Source organism: Rana temporaria, chromosome 3 (assembly GCF_905171775.1).
Source record: "Rana temporaria chromosome 3, aRanTem1.1, whole genome shotgun sequence".
In the NCBI taxonomy this organism is placed as follows: domain Eukaryota; kingdom Metazoa; phylum Chordata; class Amphibia; order Anura; family Ranidae; genus Rana; species Rana temporaria.
Window position 1 is genome coordinate 470,863,371 of NC_053491.1, and position 23,055 is coordinate 470,886,425.

General features: G+C 41.6%; 1 protein-coding gene across 1 annotated transcript in view; it reads left to right on the top strand.

Moving 5' to 3' along the window:
- LOC120933627 (NXPE family member 3-like) overlaps positions 1–23,055 on the top strand; it is a 122,274-nt gene that overhangs the window by 98,825 nt on the left and 394 nt on the right. The window contains exons 4-6 of the mRNA XM_040346937.1: positions 14,949–15,019; positions 18,876–19,082; positions 22,408–22,964. Coding sequence (XP_040202871.1) covers positions 14,949–15,019; positions 18,876–19,082; positions 22,408–22,940 — 811 coding nt within the window. The 3' untranslated portion in view covers positions 22,941–22,964. The remainder of the gene's footprint in view (positions 1–14,948; positions 15,020–18,875; positions 19,083–22,407; positions 22,965–23,055) is intronic.

The following is a 23,055-nucleotide window of genomic DNA, read 5'->3' on the forward strand; positions in this document are numbered from 1 at the left end:
GTACAGTGTAAAGCCTCGTACACACGATCAGACTTCAAACAAACGTTTCCGTGGATTTTTGTCCGAAGGGAGTTGGCCAGACTTTTGAAACCGAAAAAGTTTATCCGATAGAGCGTACACACGGTCAAATTTTTTGGAAAACGCAAATTTTGACGTTTGTTGGCAAAAAGTCTGATCGTGTGTACGGGGCTTAAGAGAAAGTATATCTTAATATGGATTAGCCGCGTGTTGCTTTGTATTTACGAAAGTACAAAATTACGAATCCATTAAACGAAAATGATTATCTAACAAAATTATGAATTTCGAATCAACGAAAATAAATTAGACAAAATTACGAATCATTCAGTATAAACAAAAATAAAACGGTTACGATAATACAAACGGGTCCGAATAGGAAAACTTGCGTCTTACGAAATACGAACGGGTCCGAATAGAAAAACTTGCGTCTTACGAAATACGAACGGGTCCGAATAGGAAAACTTGCGTCTTTCGAAATACGAACGGGTCAGAATAGGAAAACTTGAGTCTTACGAAATTACGAATCTTTACGAAACTACGGAATGAGACGAAACGGAACAAAAAAATATGAACATTTTTGTTGTGCACATGTCTAATGGGGATATTTTTCTTTATTTTTTCTTAATATATTTTTGTAGTAATGGCGGCAATCAGTGACCTTATAGCGGGTCTGCTATTTTGAGGCGGACAAATCGGACACCTAACTGACACTTTTGACACTTTTTTGGGGACCAGTGTCACTAATACAGCGATCAGTGCTAAAAAAAATATATATTCACTGTCATTGTACTAATGACACTGGGAGGTAACATCAGGGTGATCAAAGGGTTAAATGTTTTCCTAGGGAGTGCTTTCTAAATGTCGGGAGGTCATTTGACTGGGGGAAGGCAAATATCTGTGTTTCTGCTTAGCAGAAACACAGGATCAGTACATTCCTCTCTCACAGAATGGATGCCTGCCTTGTTTACATAGGCAGACCTGAATGATTGGTGGGTCCCAGAAGACGTAATGTCCAATCACACCTGTAGTGGGTCACGCGGCACATGCATGCACCCCAGACAAGGAAGTGTCAGATCACGTACTAGGTACGTGATCTGGCACAGAGCGACTGCCTTGCTGCAGCATATCATGGGATGGATGGAATGCTTTGCAGTAACATGGGATAGGTGTAATGCTCTGCATTGTGTCAGGTTAAATGCTCGGCAGTGTCATGGGATGAGTATAATTCTCTGCAGTGTCATGGGATGGGTGCAATGTTCTGCAGTGCATAATGGTATGGGTGGAATGCTCTGCAGTGCATCATGGGATGGATGAAATGCTCTGTAGTAACATGGGAAGGTTGGAATGTTCTGCAGTGTGTTATGTGATAGGTGGAATGCTCTGCAGCGCATAATAGGATGGGTGAAATGCTTTGCAGTGTGTCATAGGTTGGGTGGAATACGTTGCAGTGTGTCATGTTATGGATAAAATGTTCTTCACACATACAAACAGATATAGAAACACAGATAAAAATTCACACGCAACCACACAGCCTTTAAAATAATCAGCAGTACAGTACCTTCAATCACACAGCAGGTACTGCACTGTAGGGGGAGGCAGAGAGCACAGCACTCAAGAAGACACCTCTTCTTCTTTGCTTTGACTTTTCTGAGAGTGTTCACTGTCTGATGGGGCTCCCAGTGCCAATGCATGATGGGGAATTTGGTCTGACAGCCTCTCTCTACCAGATGCATGCCCCCCCATTCCAGAGCAAGAGTGGGGTCACTGTTGTGACCCCTGTCGCTACGCCACTGTGTACCCTATTGAAATCAAAAGGAGCTGAATCTGTCAAATTTAAAATGCCCATTTTCTGGCAAAGGGTTATCAATAAAACAGCATAGAGTTAGAGGGCAAGCACTGCCCTGGGAAATATGTACTAATGCACAATATAATTCAGACTGTTTTTCTTAAGCACTGACATTAACAAAGGCAACATTACATTTACCTGCTGGATTATTTAAAATAAAAAAATGCACACAGACTCATCCAAAGGTTCCCCTAAAATATAGCATTATGGTGTTATGTACAGTTCTTAGGGGACCTAGGTTCTGTTTTTTTTTTGTTTATTTTGTTTTGTTTTTTAAGAGGCCAGGAACAAAATGTAATTTGCTACCAATTTAAACTGCTGGCAAAGCATTTTGGGCCAGATTCACATACCCGCGGCGCAGCGCAACGTAAACCGTTTACGTTACACCGCCGCAAGTTTTCAGTCTAAGTGCCCGATCCACAAAGCACTTACCTGGAAATTTGCGGCAGTGTATCTTAAACACGTCCGGCGCAAGGCGGTCCAATTTAAATGGGGCGGGTACCATTTAAATTAGGCGCGCTCCCACGCCGGACGTACTGCGCATGCTCCCGTCGAAAATTTCCCAACGTGCTTTGCGCGAAATTACGACGCGCCGACGTTTTGAGAATCGCAAAGTCAACAAAGCACTTACGCCGGGAAAAAGAAAAAATGTAAAAAAAATTCAAAAGCGACGCGGGAAAGACGGGCATACTTTAACATGGTGGAGTACTTTTCCACCATGTTAAAGGTGCACTATCTTTGCGACGGAAATCTAACACTTGCGACGACGTAACGGCGGGAAAAACCTTTGTGGATCGCCGTAACTCCTAATTTGCATACCCAACGCTGGTTTACGACACGAACTCCCCCCAGCGGCGGCCGCTGTACTGCATCCTAAGATCGGACAGTGTAAGTCCATTACACCTGTCGGATCTAAGGGATATCTATGTGTAACTGATTCTATAAATCAGTCGCATAGATACTCTGAGAGATACGACGGAGTATCTGAGATACTCCGTCGTATCTCTTTTGTGAATCTGGCCCCATGTCACTATGTTATTGTGGATGAAAGCCTCTTCCCCACTTCCCCGGACTGGTGACTTTGTAGGCCACATCAGAATCTGGGAACTATCTTTAGAAATAATGGAGCCCCCATATGCTGCCCCCCACCAGGTAAGTGCAACAAAGAAATAAAGACACCCAAACATTTGAAAAGTCATTTATTTAAAAAAAAAATACCTAAAAATATCCCTCATTGTAAATCCTTCATCAAGCATCGATGCTCACCAACCACCAACTGTCCGAAAGTAAAATATGGAAAGGGATTTCTCTGTATAGACAGAAAAAAACACTGCGCTAACGTGTAAATAAATTAACAGTGAAAAAAATTAATTTCTGTGAAAAGCTGCCAGTATTAATACTAAAATACCATAGTAAACAAAGAAACAAAAAACAAGATAATACGGCGCTAATATTTAAACCTGTGAAAAATATATATGTGAAATATATCTTAAAAAGTTGAATGCAACATTCATAAAAATAAATGTAAAATAAATGACCAAAAGAATGATCAAAAATTTGATAAAAGAATTGACAATATGGTATTCAATGTGACAAATCCAACCATATAAATAAATGAAGTGACAAAGAAATAGTCCATAAAAAATCAGTGCAAATTAAGTCCAATTAAGGTGAGCATCTGTGATTAATCAGGAAAGGGATCCTCCACCAAAAAGGTCACCCAATGTGTGGGAAATGAAATCTCCTTACCAGAGACAAAGACCGGGCTTTCAACGGTCTAATTCAGCATAAGGATGTTTAAAGTCTTCCTTGAAAAGACTATTCCAGACACTGCTATGAATCACCAGTATTGATAACTCCAAAAGATAGAATCCCATTCAAATCCGCTCCAGTTAAACATTGGTGTTCATAAAAAATAAAGAATGGTAGGAAACCACATAGTGCATTACTGTGTAAACATTGAGCTTTAATAAAAACAGGTGTGCACTTACAGCAAAAACTTTGGAATCTCGCATGTGGGATATGGTATGGAAGGGATGGCGTTTCCTCAAGCCTCCGTTCGCTTCGTGTCTCCGTCCGTCGCGTGTCTCTCCCTCTAACGTGATGACGTCACTGTGGCTAAGCTCCTTCTACGCGTTTCGTCGCAATACGGACGTCTACGGGGATAGGCTGCCTGAGAGAACGTGATCACGAAGCTCATTATAAATAGCCTCATCCGCCATGATGGAAGAGGGCAAAATCAATGCGAGCTTATGGGAAAGAAAAAACGGAGCGTGCACGTGTTAATGTGCGACGCATAAACGAAGCTAATTGTGGGAAGAAATGTTAATATTCAGATAGATGCCATCTTGTGGACAAAAGGGAGTAAGACACGTGGACGGAAAAAACGAAGCAAAGGATACTATAGGAAACACCATCGCAGCTATCAATGACTTAACATCTCTTAATGAAAGTATGACATGCAAGGCCTGTACAACACATATCTCCTCTAAACATGCACAAATACATATATGTCATGAATCCTATATCTAATTACAAGATCATAAATTTCTTGATATATTTGAATTATATTTGTATATTGAAAACATTAGAAGATCAAGAAAAAAAAAACAAAAATATGATAAAAATATTAAAAATATGTTAAAAACATTATTAAAAAGAAGATGGACATAAAAATATGAACTTAAAAAATGTGGACGGGAACAAAAACTAACTAAGCATTATTTAAAAAACAATTGATGTCCCAATCCACATTTAACCCATGAGGCCTATATGATCGCATATTGAAAATCCAGCGGGTCTCAAGCTGGGAGATAGTGCGCACTTTATTTGTACCCCTCCAGTGTGGACGTAATTTTTCCATAGGTAGAAACAATGTACCATCAATACTTTGGGCATGATGCTTCGCATAATGTTTAGATAAATTATGTTTAGAGAATCCTCTACCTATGTTACCTACATGTTCATTTAATCTAATATTAACAGCTCGTTTGGTTCGTCCTATGTATTGTTTTTTACAGGGACACTGTATTAAGTAAACCACATGGTCACTTGTACAGGTAATAAATGTCTCGATGTCATATATCTTAAGGGTCTGAGTAGATTGAAAAGTAGTAAGCTTACGTCCCTGAAATGCATTAATTTTGCAAATATTGCATTTTCGACATGGATAAAAACCCTTCATTTCTTGAAAAAAATTTACTACTTTAGGAGGATCTATTATATTTGGGGCAACTTTTAAACGTAATGATGGTGCTCCTCTAAAAATTACTATGGGTTTCTCTGGAATGATCGATCCCAATATCTGATCATTCTTTAAAACACCCCAATGTTTTCTTAAGATCTTTTTTACAGAGAAGTGTTGGTCAGAGAACCCAGTAATTAAAGCGAAGCTGAAAAAATCTTTATTATCAGTATCTGTCTTTTTTGTGGTTAAAAGCTGATCTCTATTTAAAGTACTGACAGTCAAAATAGTTTCATCAATACTGTCTTCTTTATAGCCTTTATCTAAGAATTTCTTCTTTAGAATTTGGGCCTGTTGTTGAAAATCATGTAGGGAGGTACAATTGCGTCTAATTCTCTGGAATTGTCCCTTTGGGACAGCCTTAAGCCATTGTGAGTGATGGCAGCTCGTAGTAGGGATGTATGCATTGCGATCAGTTTCTTTAAAATGGGTCATAGTAGTTAATGTCTCATCTTTAGCAATGATAATAAGATCCAAAAAATTAATTGTGGATGCACTAATATCATATTTTAAAAAAATTCCTCGGTCATTAATATTTAAGCTGGATAAAAAACTATCAAGGGATGGGGTATCACCTTCCCAGATCACCAAAATGTCATCAATGTAACGTTTCCACAATTTGAGTTGACTTGGAGGGTTGACATCAATGACTTCTTTTTCCCAGAAAGACATGAACAAGTTTGCCACACTAGGGGCAAACTTGGCGCCCATTGCTACTCCGCATTTCTGTAAATAATAATCACCACCAAACCAAAAATAATTATGGCTGGTTGCAAACACCAAAAGGTTAGCAATAAAATCTCTTTGAATAACTGAAAGTGACTTATCTTGCTGTAAGTAAAAACGGACCGCCTCTAGGCCATGATGGTGTGAAATGACCGTGTACAATGAATTTACATCAGCAGTGGCCAATAAAAATCCATTCTTCCATTCACAATCTTTTAGTAAATTGATAACCTGGGTGGTATCACGTAAATAGGATGGGGTGGAGATAACCAATGGCTGTAAGAACTCATCTATATATTTGCCGATACGTGCCGTTATAGAGTCTAAACCACTTATGATCGGACGACCCGGTGGATTGGTGGTACTTTTATGCACCTTAGGCAGGTAATATATCACTGGTACTCTCGGTGCTGATGGAATTAAGTGAGCTTTTTCTTTTTTATTTAAAACACCCAGTGAGAAACCTTCATTTATTAAGGCCTGGAGTTCTTTCCTATATTTTACTGTTGGATTGTTGGCTAAAAGGCTGTAAGTGGTGGTGTCAGACAAAAGCCTATGCATTTCAGCTATGTAATCGCTTTTGTCCAAGACCACCACTCCACCACCCTTATCCGCTGGACGTACAACCAGATCATTACGTTTACAGATTTGTTTCAGTTGACTTTGAAATTCAAATGTATTTCTAGATCTGGGAACTTTCAGGTCCGCTATATCCTTTAAAACAAGCTCCTTAAAAGTCTGTAAAGAAGATGAAATAAAACCTGGTGGGTTATATAAAGAAGCATTTGCCAATTTGGTGTGTCTGGTTGGAACCACAACATCACCAATCGGCTCACTACTTGCTGATGGTAGAGAACCTGCTGGTGCACCTACATATGTAACCTGATTTTGGTCTCTAACTCCCATAGGGTTAAGAAGAAAATGCCTCTTAATGTTCAGTTTTCTAATTAGTTTGTGGGCATCTATGAAGGTCTCGAATTTGTCAAGAGTTCGTGGGGGAGCAAACTTTAAACCCTGACTGAGTAGGGCCTGCTCACCTTGTGAAAGTTGGGCCGAACTAAGGTTAAAGACTCCTGAAATATTTATCTCTTTCTTTTCTTTGGTCCTGACCCTCCTCCCCCCTCTGACACCCCTCTTTCTTCGTGAGGCCTTTTTGGTCTGTTGTTGTCCATGGGAAAAAAACGAGGTGACTAGTTCCTTTCATGCACTTGGGGTGTGTCATATTCACGTCTGAACCTTCTTGAATGGTCCAAATATTCTTCAGGGTGTCTCCACTGCGTCACTACCCCCATAATGCATAAGGGGGGCGAATCTGTTTTGGATTGGAACATGATTATTCCTAGGGGTATATCCATAATTCCGACCATTATGGTGCACCCCTCGTGTATCATGATGATCACGATCACGGCCAGAGTGAGTATACCCTTGGTAGCCTCTCAGTGGGGAATCATAAGCACCCTCATGGCTCACATGACCAAATTCCTACAATTTTTAATTGATAAAAAACGGGGGAAATTAAGATCACTCAATGAAGAGGTGATCAAACTCAATGAGAAGCTTACTCCGTTTAAAGAAGATGAAATTTATAAAACTAAATCGAACTCTCTGAAAATCTTTTTAGAAAAAGAGGATCAAGAACAAAAACTGAAGAAAAAGAAAAAGTATAACAGGGATTCTGTTGACTATTCTAATAAATTAGTATTCAAATGGCAGGCTAAGATAGATGAAACTATGGAAGTTGTCTCGGGTTCTATGTCCCATCAGATTAATGCTACTCAAGAAGGCATTATTCCGACACAAATTCCATCCTGCTCTGGTGCAAATTCCAGTATAAGAGGAACTGGTCACACTAACGTCCCCCACACTAATGGCTACACCTCGGTGAAACCTAAAAAAGGTCATAATAGATCAAAAAAACTAAGACCCCGGGTAGAAACACTTGAGGGTCAATATGGGGGAGGTGTAAACCATCATCCACCTCGTAGGAGGAGGCCTTCGTATTATGACGATGACCGTGGCCTCTATGGTCATGTGAGCCATGAGGGTGCTTATGATTCCCCACTGAGAGGCTACCAAGGGTATACTCACTCTGGCCGTGATCGTGATCATCATGATACACGAGGGGTGCACCATAATGGTCGGAATTATGGATATACCCCTAGGAATAATCATGTTCCAATCCAAAACAGATTCGCCCCCCTTATGCATTATGGGGGTAGTGACGCAGTGGATGAATCTAGTACCTTTAGACACCCTGAAGAATATTTGGACCATTCAAGAAGGTTCAGACGTGAATATGACACACCCCAAGTGCATGAAAGGAACCAGTCACCTCGTTTTTTTCCCATGGACAACAACAGACCAAAAAGGCCTCACGAAGAAAGAGGGGTGTCAGAGGGGGGAGGAGGGTCAGGACCAAAGAAAAGAAAGAGATAAATATTTCAGGAGTCTTTAACCTTAGTTCGGCCCAACTTTCACAAGGTGAGCAGGCCCTACTCAGTCAGGGTTTAAAGTTTGCTCCCCCACGAACTCTTGACAAATTCGAGACCTTCATAGATGCCCACAAACTAATTAGAAAACTGAACATTAAGAGGCATTTTCTTCTTAACCCTATGGGAGTTAGAGACCAAAATCGGGTTACATATGTAGGTGCACCAGCAGGTTCTCTACCATCAGCAAGTAGTGAGCCGATTGGTGATGTTGTGGTTCCAACCAGACACACCAAATTGGCAAATGCTTCTTTATATAACCCACCAGGTTTTATTTCATCTTCTTTACAGACTTTTAAGGAGCTTGTTTTAAAGGATATAGCGGACCTGAAAGTTCCCAGATCTAGAAATACATTTGAATTTCAAAGTCAACTGAAACAAATCTGTAAACGTAATGATCTGGTTGTACGTCCAGCGGATAAGGGTGGTGGAGTGGTGGTCTTGGACAAAAGCGATTACATAGCTGAAATGCATAGGCTTTTGTCTGACACCACCACTTACAGCCTTTTAGCCAACAATCCAACAGTAAAATATAGGAAAGAACTCCAGGCCTTAATAAATGAAGGTTTCTCACTGGGTGTTTTAAATAAAAAAGAAAAAGCTCACTTAATTCCATCAGCACCGAGAGTACCAGTGATATATTACCTGCCTAAGGTGCATAAAAGTACCACCAATCCACCGGGTCGTCCGATCATAAGTGGTTTAGACTCTATAACGGCACGTATCGGCAAATATATAGATGAGTTCTTACAGCCATTGGTTATCTCCACCCCATCCTATTTACGTGATACCACCCAGGTTATCAATTTACTAAAAGATTGTGAATGGAAGAATGGATTTTTATTGGCCACTGCTGATGTAAATTCATTGTACACGGTCATTTCACACCATCATGGCCTAGAGGCGGTCCGTTTTTACTTACAGCAAGATAAGTCACTTTCAGTTATTCAAAGAGATTTTATTGCTAACCTTTTGGTGTTTGCAACCAGCCATAATTATTTTTGGTTTGGTGGTGATTATTATTTACAGAAATGCGGAGTAGCAATGGGCGCCAAGTTTGCCCCTAGTGTGGCAAACTTGTTCATGTCTTTCTGGGAAAAAGAAGTCATTGATGTCAACCCTCCAAGTCAACTCAAATTGTGGAAACGTTACATTGATGACATTTTGGTGATCTGGGAAGGTGATACCCCATCCCTTGATAGTTTTTTATCCAGCTTAAATATTAATGACCGAGGAATTTTTTTAAAATATGATATTAGTGCATCCACAATTAATTTTTTGGATCTTATTATCATTGCTAAAGATGAGACATTAACTACTATGACCCATTTTAAAGAAACTGATCGCAATGCATACATCCCTACTACGAGCTGCCATCACTCACAATGGCTTAAGGCTGTCCCAAAGGGACAATTCCAGAGAATTAGACGCAATTGTACCTCCCTACATGATTTTCAACAACAGGCCCAAATTATAAAGAAGAAATTCTTAGATAAAGGCTATAAAGAAGACAGTATTGATGAAACTATTTTGACTGTCAGTACTTTAAATAGAGATCAGCTTTTAACCACAAAAAAGACAGATACTGATAATAAAGATTTTTTCAGCTTCGCTTTAATTACTGGGTTCTCTGACCAACACTTCTCTGTAAAAAAGATCTTAAGAAAACATTGGGGTGTTTTAAAGAATGATCAGATATTGGGATCGATCATTCCAGAGAAACCCATAGTAATTTTTAGAGGAGCACCATCATTACGTTTAAAAGTTGCCCCAAATATAATAGATCCTCCTAAAGTAGTAAATTTTTTTCAAGAAATGAAGGGTTTTTATCCATGTCGAAAATGCAATATTTGCAAAATTAATGCATTTCAGGGACGTAAGCTTACTACTTTTCAATCTACTCAGACCCTTAAGATATATGACATCGAGACATTTATTACCTGTACAAGTGACCATGTGGTTTACTTAATACAGTGTCCCTGTAAAAAACAATACATAGGACGAACCAAACGAGCTGTTAATATTAGATTAAATGAACATGTAGGTAACATAGGTAGAGGATTCTCTAAACATAATTTATCTAAACATTATGCGAAGCATCATGCCCAAAGTATTGATGGTACATTGTTTCTACCTATGGAAAAATTACGTCCACACTGGAGGGGTACAAATAAAGTGCGCACTATCTCCCAGCTTGAGACCCGCTGGATTTTCAATATGCGATCATATAGGCCTCATGGGTTAAATGTGGATTGGGACATCAATTGTTTTTTAAATAATGCTTAGTTAGTTTTTGTTCCCGTCCACATTTTTTAAGTTCATATTTTTATGTCCATCTTCTTTTTAATAATGTTTTTAACATATTTTTAATATTTTTATCATATTTTTGTTTTTTTTTCTTGATCTTCTAATGTTTTCAATATACAAATATAATTCAAATATATCAAGAAATTTATGATCTTGTAATTAGATATAGGATTCATGACATATATGTATTTGTGCATGTTTAGAGGAGATATGTGTTGTACAGGCCTTGCATGTCATACTTTCATTAAGAGATGTTAAGTCATTGATAGCTGCGATGGTGTTTCCTATAGTATCCTTTGCTTCGTTTTTTCCGTCCACGTGTCTTACTCCCTTTTGTCCACAAGATGGCATCTATCTGAATATTAACATTTCTTCCCACAATTAGCTTCGTTTATGCGTCGCACATTAACACGTGCACGCTCCGTTTTTTCTTTCCCATAAGCTCGCATTGATTTTGCCCTCTTCCATCATGGCGGATGAGGCTATTTATAATGAGCTTCGTGATCACGTTCTCTCAGGCAGCCTATCCCCGTAGACGTCCGTATTGCGACGAAACGCGTAGAAGGAGCTTAGCCACAGTGACGTCATCACGTTAGAGGGAGAGACACGCGACGGACGGAGACACGAAGCGAACGGAGGCTTGAGGAAACGCCATCCCTTCCATACCATATCCCACATGCGAGATTCCAAAGTTTTTGCTGTAAGTGCACACCTGTTTTTATTAAAGCTCAATGTTTACACAGTAATGCACTATGTGGTTTCCTACCATTCTTTATTTTTTATGAACACCAATGTTTAACTGGAGCGGATTTGAATGGGATTCTATCTTTTGGAGTTATCAATACTGGTGATTCATAGCAGTGTCTGGAATAGTCTTTTCAAGGAAGACTTTAAACATCCTTATGCTGAATTAGACCGTTGAAAGCCCGGTCTTTGTCTCTGGTAAGGAGATTTCATTTCCCACACATTGGGTGACCTTTTTGGTGGAGGATCCCTTTCCTGATTAATCACAGATGCTCACCTTAATTGGACTTAATTTGCACTGATTTTTTATGGACTATTTCTTTGTCACTTCATTTATTTATATGGTTGGATTTGTCACATTGAATACCATATTGTCAATTCTTTTATCAAATTTTTGATCATTCTTTTGGTCATTTATTTTACATTTATTTTTATGAATGTTGCATTCAACTTTTTAAGATATATTTCACATATATATTTTTCACAGGTTTAAATATTAGCGCCGTATTATCTTGTTTTTTGTCCGAAAGTAAAAACCTGACAGATCCAGCACATGACCAATCGGGATGATACTTCTTGCCTCCCCAAGCTGTCTTCAACTATATCAAAAGGGCAGCTATAGTAGTGACATTATTAACCAAATATGGCCAGTGACTATATTAGAGCAGTGATGTCACTCACCACTACCCCTGCACCTTTGCGCACATGGCCAGTGATTCCCAGATATGTAAGCCAATGTAACGGTGGCATCGGCAGTTGCCTTGGGCAAATAGTGGCACTCCAGATCTTGATGGGGGATACTGAATGAGAGGCTGGAAATTGGTCCATGTTAATACAGCAGGTTTTTTTTTTCCTTATGTGTACTAGAAATATTGAGAAATAACTACCGTATATACTCGAGTATAAGCCAAGTTTTTCACCCCTTTTTTAAGGCTAAAAATACCCCCCTTGGCTTATACTCGAGTCAGCGTACCTGAAATGATTGACAGGCTGCGGGCGTCCATTGTTTAAAATTTACGGTCTCCTCCTGGTCCCTTCCGTAATAGGCATTTCTCAGCAGACACAGTTCCGCCTATCACGTACGTTCTCTCATCCTCAGACTCAGTTTCCCAGCAGACACTGTGTTCAGTGTTCCGCCAATCACGGACGTCCTTTTGTCCGAGGATGAAAGGACGTTCGTGATTGGCGGAACACTGAACACAGTGTCTGCTGGGAAATGGAGAATGTCCGTGATAGGCGGAACTGTGTCTGCTGAGAAACCCCTATCACGGAAGGGACCGTGAAGAGACTGCGACTTTTGAACAATGAATGGACGCCCACAGCCTGTCAATAATTTCAGGTACACTAACTCGGGCACAGTGAGGCTGCAATGGGCACAGTGAGGTTGGGGCAGTGAGGTTGCAATGGGCACAGTGAGGTTGCATTTGGCACAGTGAGGTTGGGCACAGTGAGGTTGCAATGGTCACAGTGAGTTTGGGCACAGTGAAGCTGCAAATGGGCATTGTTGACGCTTTTTACGCTTACAGTAGCTGCTTAATTTCTCACCCTAGGCTTATACTAGAGTCAATACGTTTTCCTATTTAGTTGTGGTACAATTAGGTACCTCGGCTTATACTCAGGTTGGCTTATACTCGAGTATATACGTTAAATTAATATAGTGACTAAAATACTCAGCAGGCATGCCTTTCTTTTGTATTGTCAAGAGTATTGGGACGCCTACTGTACCTTTACATGCACATGAACTTTAATGGCATCCCAGCCTCAGTCTGTAGGGTTCAATATTGAGTTTGCCCACCTTTTGCAGCTATAACAGCTTCAACTCTTCTGGGAAGGCTGTCCACAAGGTTTAGGAGTATGTATATGGGATTGTTGGAAGAGAAGGCCTGGCTCACAGTCTCCGCTCTAATTCATCCCAAAGGTGTTCATTGGGTTGAGGTCAGAATTGTGCAGGCCAGTAAAGTTCTTCCACCCAAAACTTGCTCATCTATGTATTTATGGACCTTACTTTGTGCACTTTTGGACAGTCATGTTAGGACAGGAAGGGGCCATCCCCAAACAGTTCCCACAAAGTTGGAAGCATGACAGTTTCCAAAATGTCTTTATATGCTGATGCCTTAAGAGTTCCCTTCACTGGAACTAAGGGGCCAAGCCCAACCCCTGAAAAACAACCCCGCACCATAATCCCCCCTCCACCAAATGATTTGGACCCGTTCACAAAGTAAGGTCCATAAAGACATGGATGAGCACATTTGGGGTGGAGAAACTTGACTGGCCTGACCTCAACCCGATAGAACACCTTTGGGATGAATTAAAGCAGAGACTGCAAGCCAGGCCGTCTCTCCTACATCAGTAAATTACCTCACAAATACACTTCTGGAAGAATGGTTAAAAAGTCCCATAGACACACTCCTAAACCTTGTAGATAGCCTTCCCAGAGGAGTTGAATCTGTTATAGCTGCATAGGATGGGCCAACTCAATATTGAGCCCTACGGACTAAGACTGGGGTGATATTAAAGTTCATGTGCGTGTAAAGGCAAGCATCCCAATAATATAGTGTATTATTAGCTAAAGGGAGACAGCACAATTACAATACAATTAAATACAGGAAGATTAGGGGGCTCTGGTCATAAGATAGCATTAGCTTTAATAATAAATGAATACCAAAACTTCATCTTTTAACCTCCCTGGCGGTCTTCCCGAGACTGACACGGGGTTAGATTTTCTTGCTACTATCGGTAACCCCGTGTCAGTCTCGGGCTTGCCTCGCTAGATCCACAGGCACTTTTTACTTACCTTGTCCCTGGATCCAGCGATGCCACCGCGCTGTGTGAGCGAGCGGGACCTCGCTCGATTCACATAGTGCCTCCGTGTGACGCCGATCTCCGTTCCCTGCGACGTTACGACGCACGGGGACGGAGAACGGCGCCAAATTCAAAAACGTAAACAAACACTATACACACAGTATACTGTAATCTTATAGATTACAGTACTGTATGTAAAAAAAACACACACCCCCTGTCCCTAGTGGTCTGCCCAGTGTCCTGCATGTCATTTTATATAATAAAAACCTTTTTTTCTCCCTGCAAACTGTAGATTGTCCATAGCAACCAAAAGTGTCCCTTTATGTCAAAAATAGTTTTAGATCAGCTAAAAAACAGCGATAATAAATTATAATCACTTGCAGAATTGTGCGATAGCGATTTGTGGGGAAATTCGTCATAAAAAAATAAAAGTAATGACAGCGACAATTCTGCAACTGAGCAAATTTCAGTGATTTTGATTTGATTACATTATTGAATAATTTTTATTATAATTATATTATTATTTGTTATAATTATTTATAATTATTTATTATATTATAATTTATAATTTTGTTTTTAAAAAAATGTAATACACGGGATGCCTATTAGAATCTTGCTTGGTCAGATTTAAGTGAGTTATTTCTAAAAATTACAGACCTACAATATAAAACGCCAAATTTCCTTGCAAATAATGGTACCGCTTTTAGCATGTTTTTTCTGAAAGAATCATACCGCCAGGGAGGTTAAGCACTTTTTTTTTTTGTCCTTTCAGGTCACTGATTGACCAAGAAATCCCATCAAGCCTTGGGTCACTTAATGTCTTACCTAAGAATATCACAAGTGGTAGGTGTTTTTACATTCTAACTTGTTTGAACCATGTGCCAAACAATGTTTAAACTATTATGTTATGACGATTGCTAATTTCTTAAAATTTAATCAAGATGAAAAGATCAGCAACGCAATATGTTATGCTCATAAAGATCTCATAAAAATCTTCTTTATTATAGATCCGTCAGGAGTAAAAGGTATTCTATGCACAAGAAATGTTCAGCCCGGGCTGAAACAAATCAACATTTCTTGTGCAAAAGACACCTTTACTGCTGATGGATCTATAATTAAGAAGATTTTTATAAGCATAACACACCGCATTGCCGGCCTTCTCATCTTGATTTTTGCCTTTAGTATGTGCAGCTGTCGGCACTGTAATGTCCACATCTCCCCCATACTGTAATATCCACATCTCCCCCCATACTGTAATGTCCACATCTCCCCCGTAATGTCCACAGCTTCCCCCATACTGTAATATCCACATCTCCCCCCATACTGTAATGTCCACATCTCCCCCGTAATGTCCACATCTCCCCCGTAATGTCCACATCTCCCCCATACTGTAATATCCACATCTCCCCCGTAATGTCCACATCTCCCCCCATACTGTAATGTCCACATCTCCCCCGTAATGTCCACAGCTTCCCCCATACTGTAATATCCACATCTCCCCCCATACTGTAATGTCCACATCTCCCCCGTAATGTCCACATCTCCCCCGTAATGTCCACATCTCCCCCATACTGTAATATCCACATCTCCCCCGTAATGTCCACATCTCCCCCCATACTGTAATGTCCACATCTCCCCCGTAATGTCCACATCTCCCCCGTAATGTCCACATCTCCCCCATACTGTAATATCCACATCTCCCCCATAATGTCCACATCTCCCCCATACTGTAATATCCACATCTCCCCCATACTGTAATATCTACATTGCCCCCCATACTATAATGTCCACATCTCCCCCCATACTGTAATGTCCACATCTCCCCCGTAATATCCACATCTCCCCCATACTGTAATATCCACATCTCCCCCTATACTGTAATGTCCACATCTCCCCCCATACTGTAATATCCACATCTCCCCCTATACTGTAATGTCCACATCTCCCCCCATACTGTAATATCCACATCTCCCCCTATACTGTAATATCCACATCTCCCCCTATACTGTAATATCCACATCTCCCCCTATACTGTAATGTCCACATCTCCCCCGTAATGTCCACATCTCCCCCATACTGTAATGTCCACATCTCCCCCCATACTGTAATGTCCACATCTCCCCCCAGTGTCCACATCTCCCCCCATACTGCAATATCCACATCTCCCCCATACTGCAATATCCACATCTCCCCCCATACTGCAATATCCACATCTCCCCCCCATACTGTAATATCCACATCTCCCCCCATACTGTAATATCCACATCTCCCCCCATACTGTAATATCCACATCTCCCCCCATACTGTAATATCCACATCTCCCCCCCATACTGTAATGTCCACATCTCCCCCATAATATTCACATCTCCCCCATACTGTAATATCAACATCTCCCCCCATACTGTAATATCCACATCTCCCCCCATACTGTAATATCCACATCTCCCCCATACTGTAATATCCACATCTCCCCCATACTGTAATATCCACATCTCCCCCATACTGTAATGTCCACATCTCCCCCGTAATATCCACATCTCCCCCATACTGTAATATCCACATCTCCCCTATACTGTAATGTCCACATCTCCCCCGTAATATCCACATCTCCCCTGTAATATCCACATCTCCCCCTATACTGTAATGTCCACATCTCCCCCGTAATGTCCACATCTCCCCCCATACTGTAATGTCCACATCTCCCTCATACTGTAATATCCACATCTTCCCCCATACTGTAATGTCCACATCTCCCCCCAATGTCCACATCTCCCCCTATACTGCAATATCCACATCTCCCCCCATACTGCAATATCCACATCTCCCCCCATACTGTAATATCCACATCTCCTTCATACTGTAATGTCCACATCTCCCCCCATACTGTAATATCCACATCTCCCCCCATACTGTAATATCCACATCTCCCCTGTAATGTCCACATCTCCCCACATATCGTAATGTCCACATCTCCCCACATATCGTAATGTCCACATCTCCCCCTAATGTCCACATCTCCCCCCGTAATGTCCACATCTTGCCCCATACTGTCCACATCTCCCTGCTTGTGCCACTACTAGGCCGGCCCCGGGTGTACCAAGATGGCAGCGGCTCTGGAGCTAGGCCGAAGCCGCGGCCTTTCCTATGGGCGAGATCGTCCCGATCAAAATTAATTTGATCGATCAAAGAAATTAACGATTAATCACGGAATTAAGCCCTAATAAACAATGGCCCAGATTCACAGAGAGCACGGCGCACATTACGCCGCCGTAGAGTAACCCATGTACGCTACGCCATTTGCAGCACAGAGAGGCAAGCATGGAATTCAGAAAGCCAGTGCTCCCAACGCTGCGCCAGCGTGGAGTGGGTATCAAAGGCGCATGCACGCGTAGGTGGAAGTGGGCATGACCCATGCAAATGAGGCGTGACCCCATGCAAATGATGGGCCGAGCGCCAGACAAGTACTTATAACGAACTGCGCATGCGCCGTAACGTGGACGCATCCCCCTGCGCCTGCTCACAACCACGTCGGAACAACTGCCTAAGATACGCCGGATCACTGCGTATGCCGTGAACGTTACCTGCGCCTAGCCAGACACACGTCCAGCGTAAAATGCGCCGGCTTGTGTTTCTTGGTGCAGACCTTTGCATGTCTGCTACTGGGTTGCACCTCTTTTATGGGGCATAACTTTACGCCGGACGTACAACTAACGCGCACCTCTCATAGCCTGCGGCAGGTTCGTGAATCGCCGTATTTCCCTCATTTGCATGTTTGAACAGCTAATCAATGGGAGCGGCACTATGCGCCCAGCCTAAATGTGCGCCCACTCTACGCCGGCGTAAGCAAGCTACGTCAGGAGGGTGAAGCCTATTTTTAGGCTTATCTCTGTTTGTGGGTCTTGCGCACAGATACGACTGCACACATTTACACTTACGTTGGCGTAACTTTATATACGTCGGTGTAAGTGCTTTGTGAATCTGGGCCACTATATTTAGTTTTTTGTGTGCATGGTGCTGAGTGGAGTACAAGGAAGAGACGTGTACTAGTCTATTGAAGATTAAAAGCAGGTACATCCAAGCATCAACCACGGCCCAGAAAAAGGGACAACAAATGCAATTTGAGCAAACATAGTATGTCAAAATGTGAACTTAGCCTTTAATAATGGAGACAATTGAGTCATTAGTAAAGCAAAACAAGAATATTATAATCATTTAAAGTGGAACTTTACCCATAACAGCTTGATAAAAAATAACGTTCTTTAGCAAGGATTCCACGTTAATAATTATACTACCAAAATTCTGTAAATTGCCTCCAGCATTGTTTTTGTTTCTTCTTGCTGGAGGCAGCCATTTTGCTGAAGCCCATAGTCCCTGAGCAGCAGTAGATCTTTAGGCTGTCAGTAGATTTGCCTCTAGTGGTTCTGATTTTCCGCACAATGCCAAAAATGGAGAGCAGCTAAGCAGGGTGAGACAGTGTAATACTCGATTTTCAACAATATTTTTAATGTTTTCTGACTAAAATTCCACTTTAAGACAAAATATTCAGATTGCTTCAGATTGATGATTGATTGATTGATTCATTAATTTTGTGACTACTCATAATAAAATATTATTGCAGATAATAATTATCCATAATTAAGAATACAGATTTGGTGTTAATGGCATCATGAGAAAGGTGATTGTTAATATTTTTCTCTAGGTACAAATGTTGCATGTATCGCTGGGCTAAAGAACCCAAACCCCTCAGGATTCTATTACCAAGATGTCTGGAAATCTCTGGTCTGCTCCAATAAACAGTTTGATAATCATACTTTGGCAACAAAATGCCTTGCTGGGAAGATGGTCTACATGTTCGGAGACTCTACAATGCGACAGTGGTGGGAATACCTTGTGGCTTTCATACCAAGTATGTTACATGACAGGGAATAAGTAGAAACCCTATCAGGTATTTATTGTTATTGCCGTCCTGTTGGGAAGATTTCCCTTTGCTGCCTGTCCTAGTGATTTTGGGGTCAATTCACTGAGGTAAGGGTATCATGTTACTCATTTGCATAAATTATTGCAAGCAGAAAATAAAGACCAATTCATAAAAAATGAATAACCCCGCCCCCATCTGATGCCACGAGGAAACCGCAGGAAACCCCCGTGGTGTCAGAGGGGGGCGAGGTCACCCGTGTACGTCATGGGTGGCCCCGTCCTTAGCTATTTAAGAGCTGTCACGGCGGGTGTAGTGTCATTTGACGGAAACCTTCTATGAGGTTTACACTTTTTTGGGTAAAATGGTAGGGGTACAATGTACCCCATTAACCAATTCATATAGGGGGGGTCGGGATCTGGGGGTCCCCTTGTTAAAGGAGCTTCCAGATTCCAATAAACCCCCCACACGCAGACCCCCACAACCACCAGGAAAGGGTTGTGGGGATGGGGCCCTTGTTCCCATCAACATAGGGACAAGGTGCTTTGGGGGTGACTCCTAAGCACCCCCCTATGTTGAGGGGGGCGCTCTCTCTTCCCCCCTCTTTTCCTGCGGCCTGCCAGGTTGCGTGCTTGTATAGGGGCCTGGTATGGTTTTGGAGGGAGGGACCCCTATGCTATTTTTATTTATTTTGGCATGGGGTTCCCCTTAAAAGCCATACCAGACCTGAAGGGTCTGGTATGGATTTTGAGTGGGACCCTACGGCATTTTTTTTTATTTTGGCGCAGGGTTCCCCTTAATATTCACACCAGACCTGAAGGGCCTGGTATGTTATTTTGTGGGACCCCCACGCAATTGTTTTTTTAAATTTTGGTTTGGGTTCCCCTTAATATTCATAACAGACCCGAAGGGCCTGATAATGGACTGGGAGGAACCCATGCCGTTTTTTTCAATTACTTTTTCATTATAGCCGCGAGCAGTTTTAAATTACTTTTTTCCTTTACAAATGTAATTTTGCTGCGGGACTGTTCTAAACACGGGAAAAATTTGCCACTTAACAGGCATACTATAGACACCCCCAGGTACGAAATTTAAAGGAATATTTCACTTTTACTGTTTCACTTTAAGCATTATTAAAATCACTGCTCCCGAAAAAACAGCTATTTTTAACCTTTTTTTTTTGCATTGATACATGTCCCCTGGGGCAGGACCAAGGTCCCCAAACACTTTGTATGACAATACTATGCATATAAGCCTTTAAAATGAGCACTTTTAATTTTTTATGTTCGTGTCCCATAAACTTTAACGGTGTTCGAACACATTTTTTGCCTGTTTGCAATTTCCGGTGTGAACCGAACCGGGTGGTGTTCCGCTCATTCCTAGTGAGCACCAGAACTGGTGTTCCCCATTGGAAGATTTCCTATCTATTACTTTTCTGGGGACAACACAACATTTTTGATTTTCTTTTACTTTCACATTCAATAATAATGGTAACAGCACACATAGAGAGACACGTGCTCTAATCCCTCCCGACTCTATTCAAAATGAAAAAAAAAAAAAAGGTTTTGCCTTTAGTTATACTTTAATGTTGGTTCCAGTCTTTCTCTACAGAAAAAAAAAAAAAAAAAAGATTTGCATAGCGATGCACAATATTGTCAAATGTATTGTGACACCTGCCATTACATGAACTTTAATAGTATCCCAGTCTTCGTCCGTAGGGTTCAGTATTGAGTTGGCCCACCCTTTGCAGCTATAACAGCTTCAACTCTTCTGGCAAGGTTTAGTAGTGTGTCTATTGGAATGTTTGACCGTTCTTCCAGAAGCGCATCTGTGAGGTCAGGCACTGAATTCGCATGAGAAGGCCCGGCTCGCAGTCTCCGCTCAAATTCACCCCAAAGGTGTTCAATCGGGTTAAGGTCAGGACTCTGTGGAGGCCAGACAAGTTCCTCCACCCCAAACTCACTTATCCATGTCCTTATGGACATTTCTTTGTGCACATGTCCAAATCATTTGGTGGAGGGGGGATTATGGTGTGGGGTTGTTTTTCAGGGGTTTGGCTTGGCCCCTTAGTTGCAGTGAAGGGAACTCTTAAGGTGTCAGCGTACCAAGACATTTTGGACAATTTCATGCTCTCAACTTTGTTGGAACAGTTTGTTGATGGCCCCTTCCTTTTCCAACATCACTGCACACCATTGCAAGGTCCACAAAGACATGGATGAACAAATTTGGGGTGGAAGAACTGACCTCAACCCAATATAACACCATTGGGATGAATTAGAGTGGAGACTGCAAGCCAGACCTTCTCCTCCAACATCAGTGACTGACCTCACAAATGCGCTTCTGGAAGAATGGTCAAGCGTTCCCATAGACACACTCTTAAACCTTGTGGACAGCCTTCCCAGAAGAGCTGAAGCTGTTAAAGCTGAAAAGGGGGTGCCAACTCAATATTGAACCCTACGGACTAAGACTGGGATGCCATTCAATTTCATGTGTGTGTAAAGGCAGGCATCCCAGTATTTTTGACAATATAGGGGTAGATTCACGTACGGCGGCGCTTCTTTAGGCCGTAAGTTAGAGAGGCAAGTACAGTATTCACAAAGAACTTGCGTCCTAAGTTACGGCGGCGTAGCGTAAATGGGCCGGCGTAAGCGCGCGTAATTCAAAGTAGGCTGTAGCGGGCTTGTTGTATGCTAATGAATTGTGACCTCACGTAAATGACGCGCCTAACGAACGGCGCATGCGCCGTCCGTGGACGTATCCCAGTGCGCATGCTCAAACTTACGTCGCAAATACTCAATGCTTTCGACGTGAATGTAACTTACGCCCAGCCCCATTCACGGACGATTTATGCAAACGACGTAAAACGTGGAATATTCAACGCTGATCCGACGTCCATACTTAACATTGGCTGTGCCATCTTTTTGGTGGTTTATCTTTACGCCTGAAAATGCCTTACGTAAATGGCGTATCTTACATGCGACGGGCAAGCGTAGGTTAGTGAATAGGCGTATCTACGTTATTTACATATTCTCGGCGTAAATTGACGTACACGCCCCTAGCGGCCAGCGTAAATATGCAACTAAGATACGACGGCGTCGGAGACTTACGCCGGTCGTATCTTAGCAACATTTAAGCGTATCTCAATTTGAGGATACGCTTAAAGATACGACGGCGTGGATTCGGACTTACGACGGCGTATCTACTGATACGCCCGTCGTAAGTCTTTCTGAATCTAGCCCATAGTGTACATTTAGACATTATCTTAATTTCGATTAAGTTGTTAATTTTACCTTGCATTTTATTTCCAAAATTTTAGCTCTGAAGAAGATCGAACTTCATACAAAACATAATACAGGTCCAATTATAGCCACAGATGCAGAATTTAATTATTTGGTCCAGTGGAGAGCCCACCAGAAACCTGTACGGATGGAACGTACTGGAATACATGAACTACGCTACATTGCTTCGGAATTGGATACATTGGGGAACCGGAAAGGGATGGTCATCGTGATAACATGCTGGAGTCACTTTGTTACTTACCCTGTTGGAGTGTACATCAATAGGTTATATCACATTCGAGAAGCAGTAGTACGACTGTTAGAACGCAGCCCCGAAACAAAGATTATCATCAAATCGGCCAACACTGGCTATGGGTTTTACCATGGAAGTGACTGGTTATCATTACAGCTGGACACTTTGATGAGGGCTATGTTCTCTAATCTACCAGTCACACTTCTAGATGTTTGGCAGATGACCTCTTGCCACCGTGAACCTGAAAATATCCACCCTATAAAGGTCATTATTAAAAATGAGATAGATTTGATGCTTTCATTTATATGTCCTCATTAACAATCAGTGGTGTGTTTTAATATTGTTTAGAGCAGTGTTTCCCAACTCCAGTCCTCAAGGCACACCAACAGGTCATGTTTTCAGGCTTTCCATAATTTTGCACAGGTGATTTGAT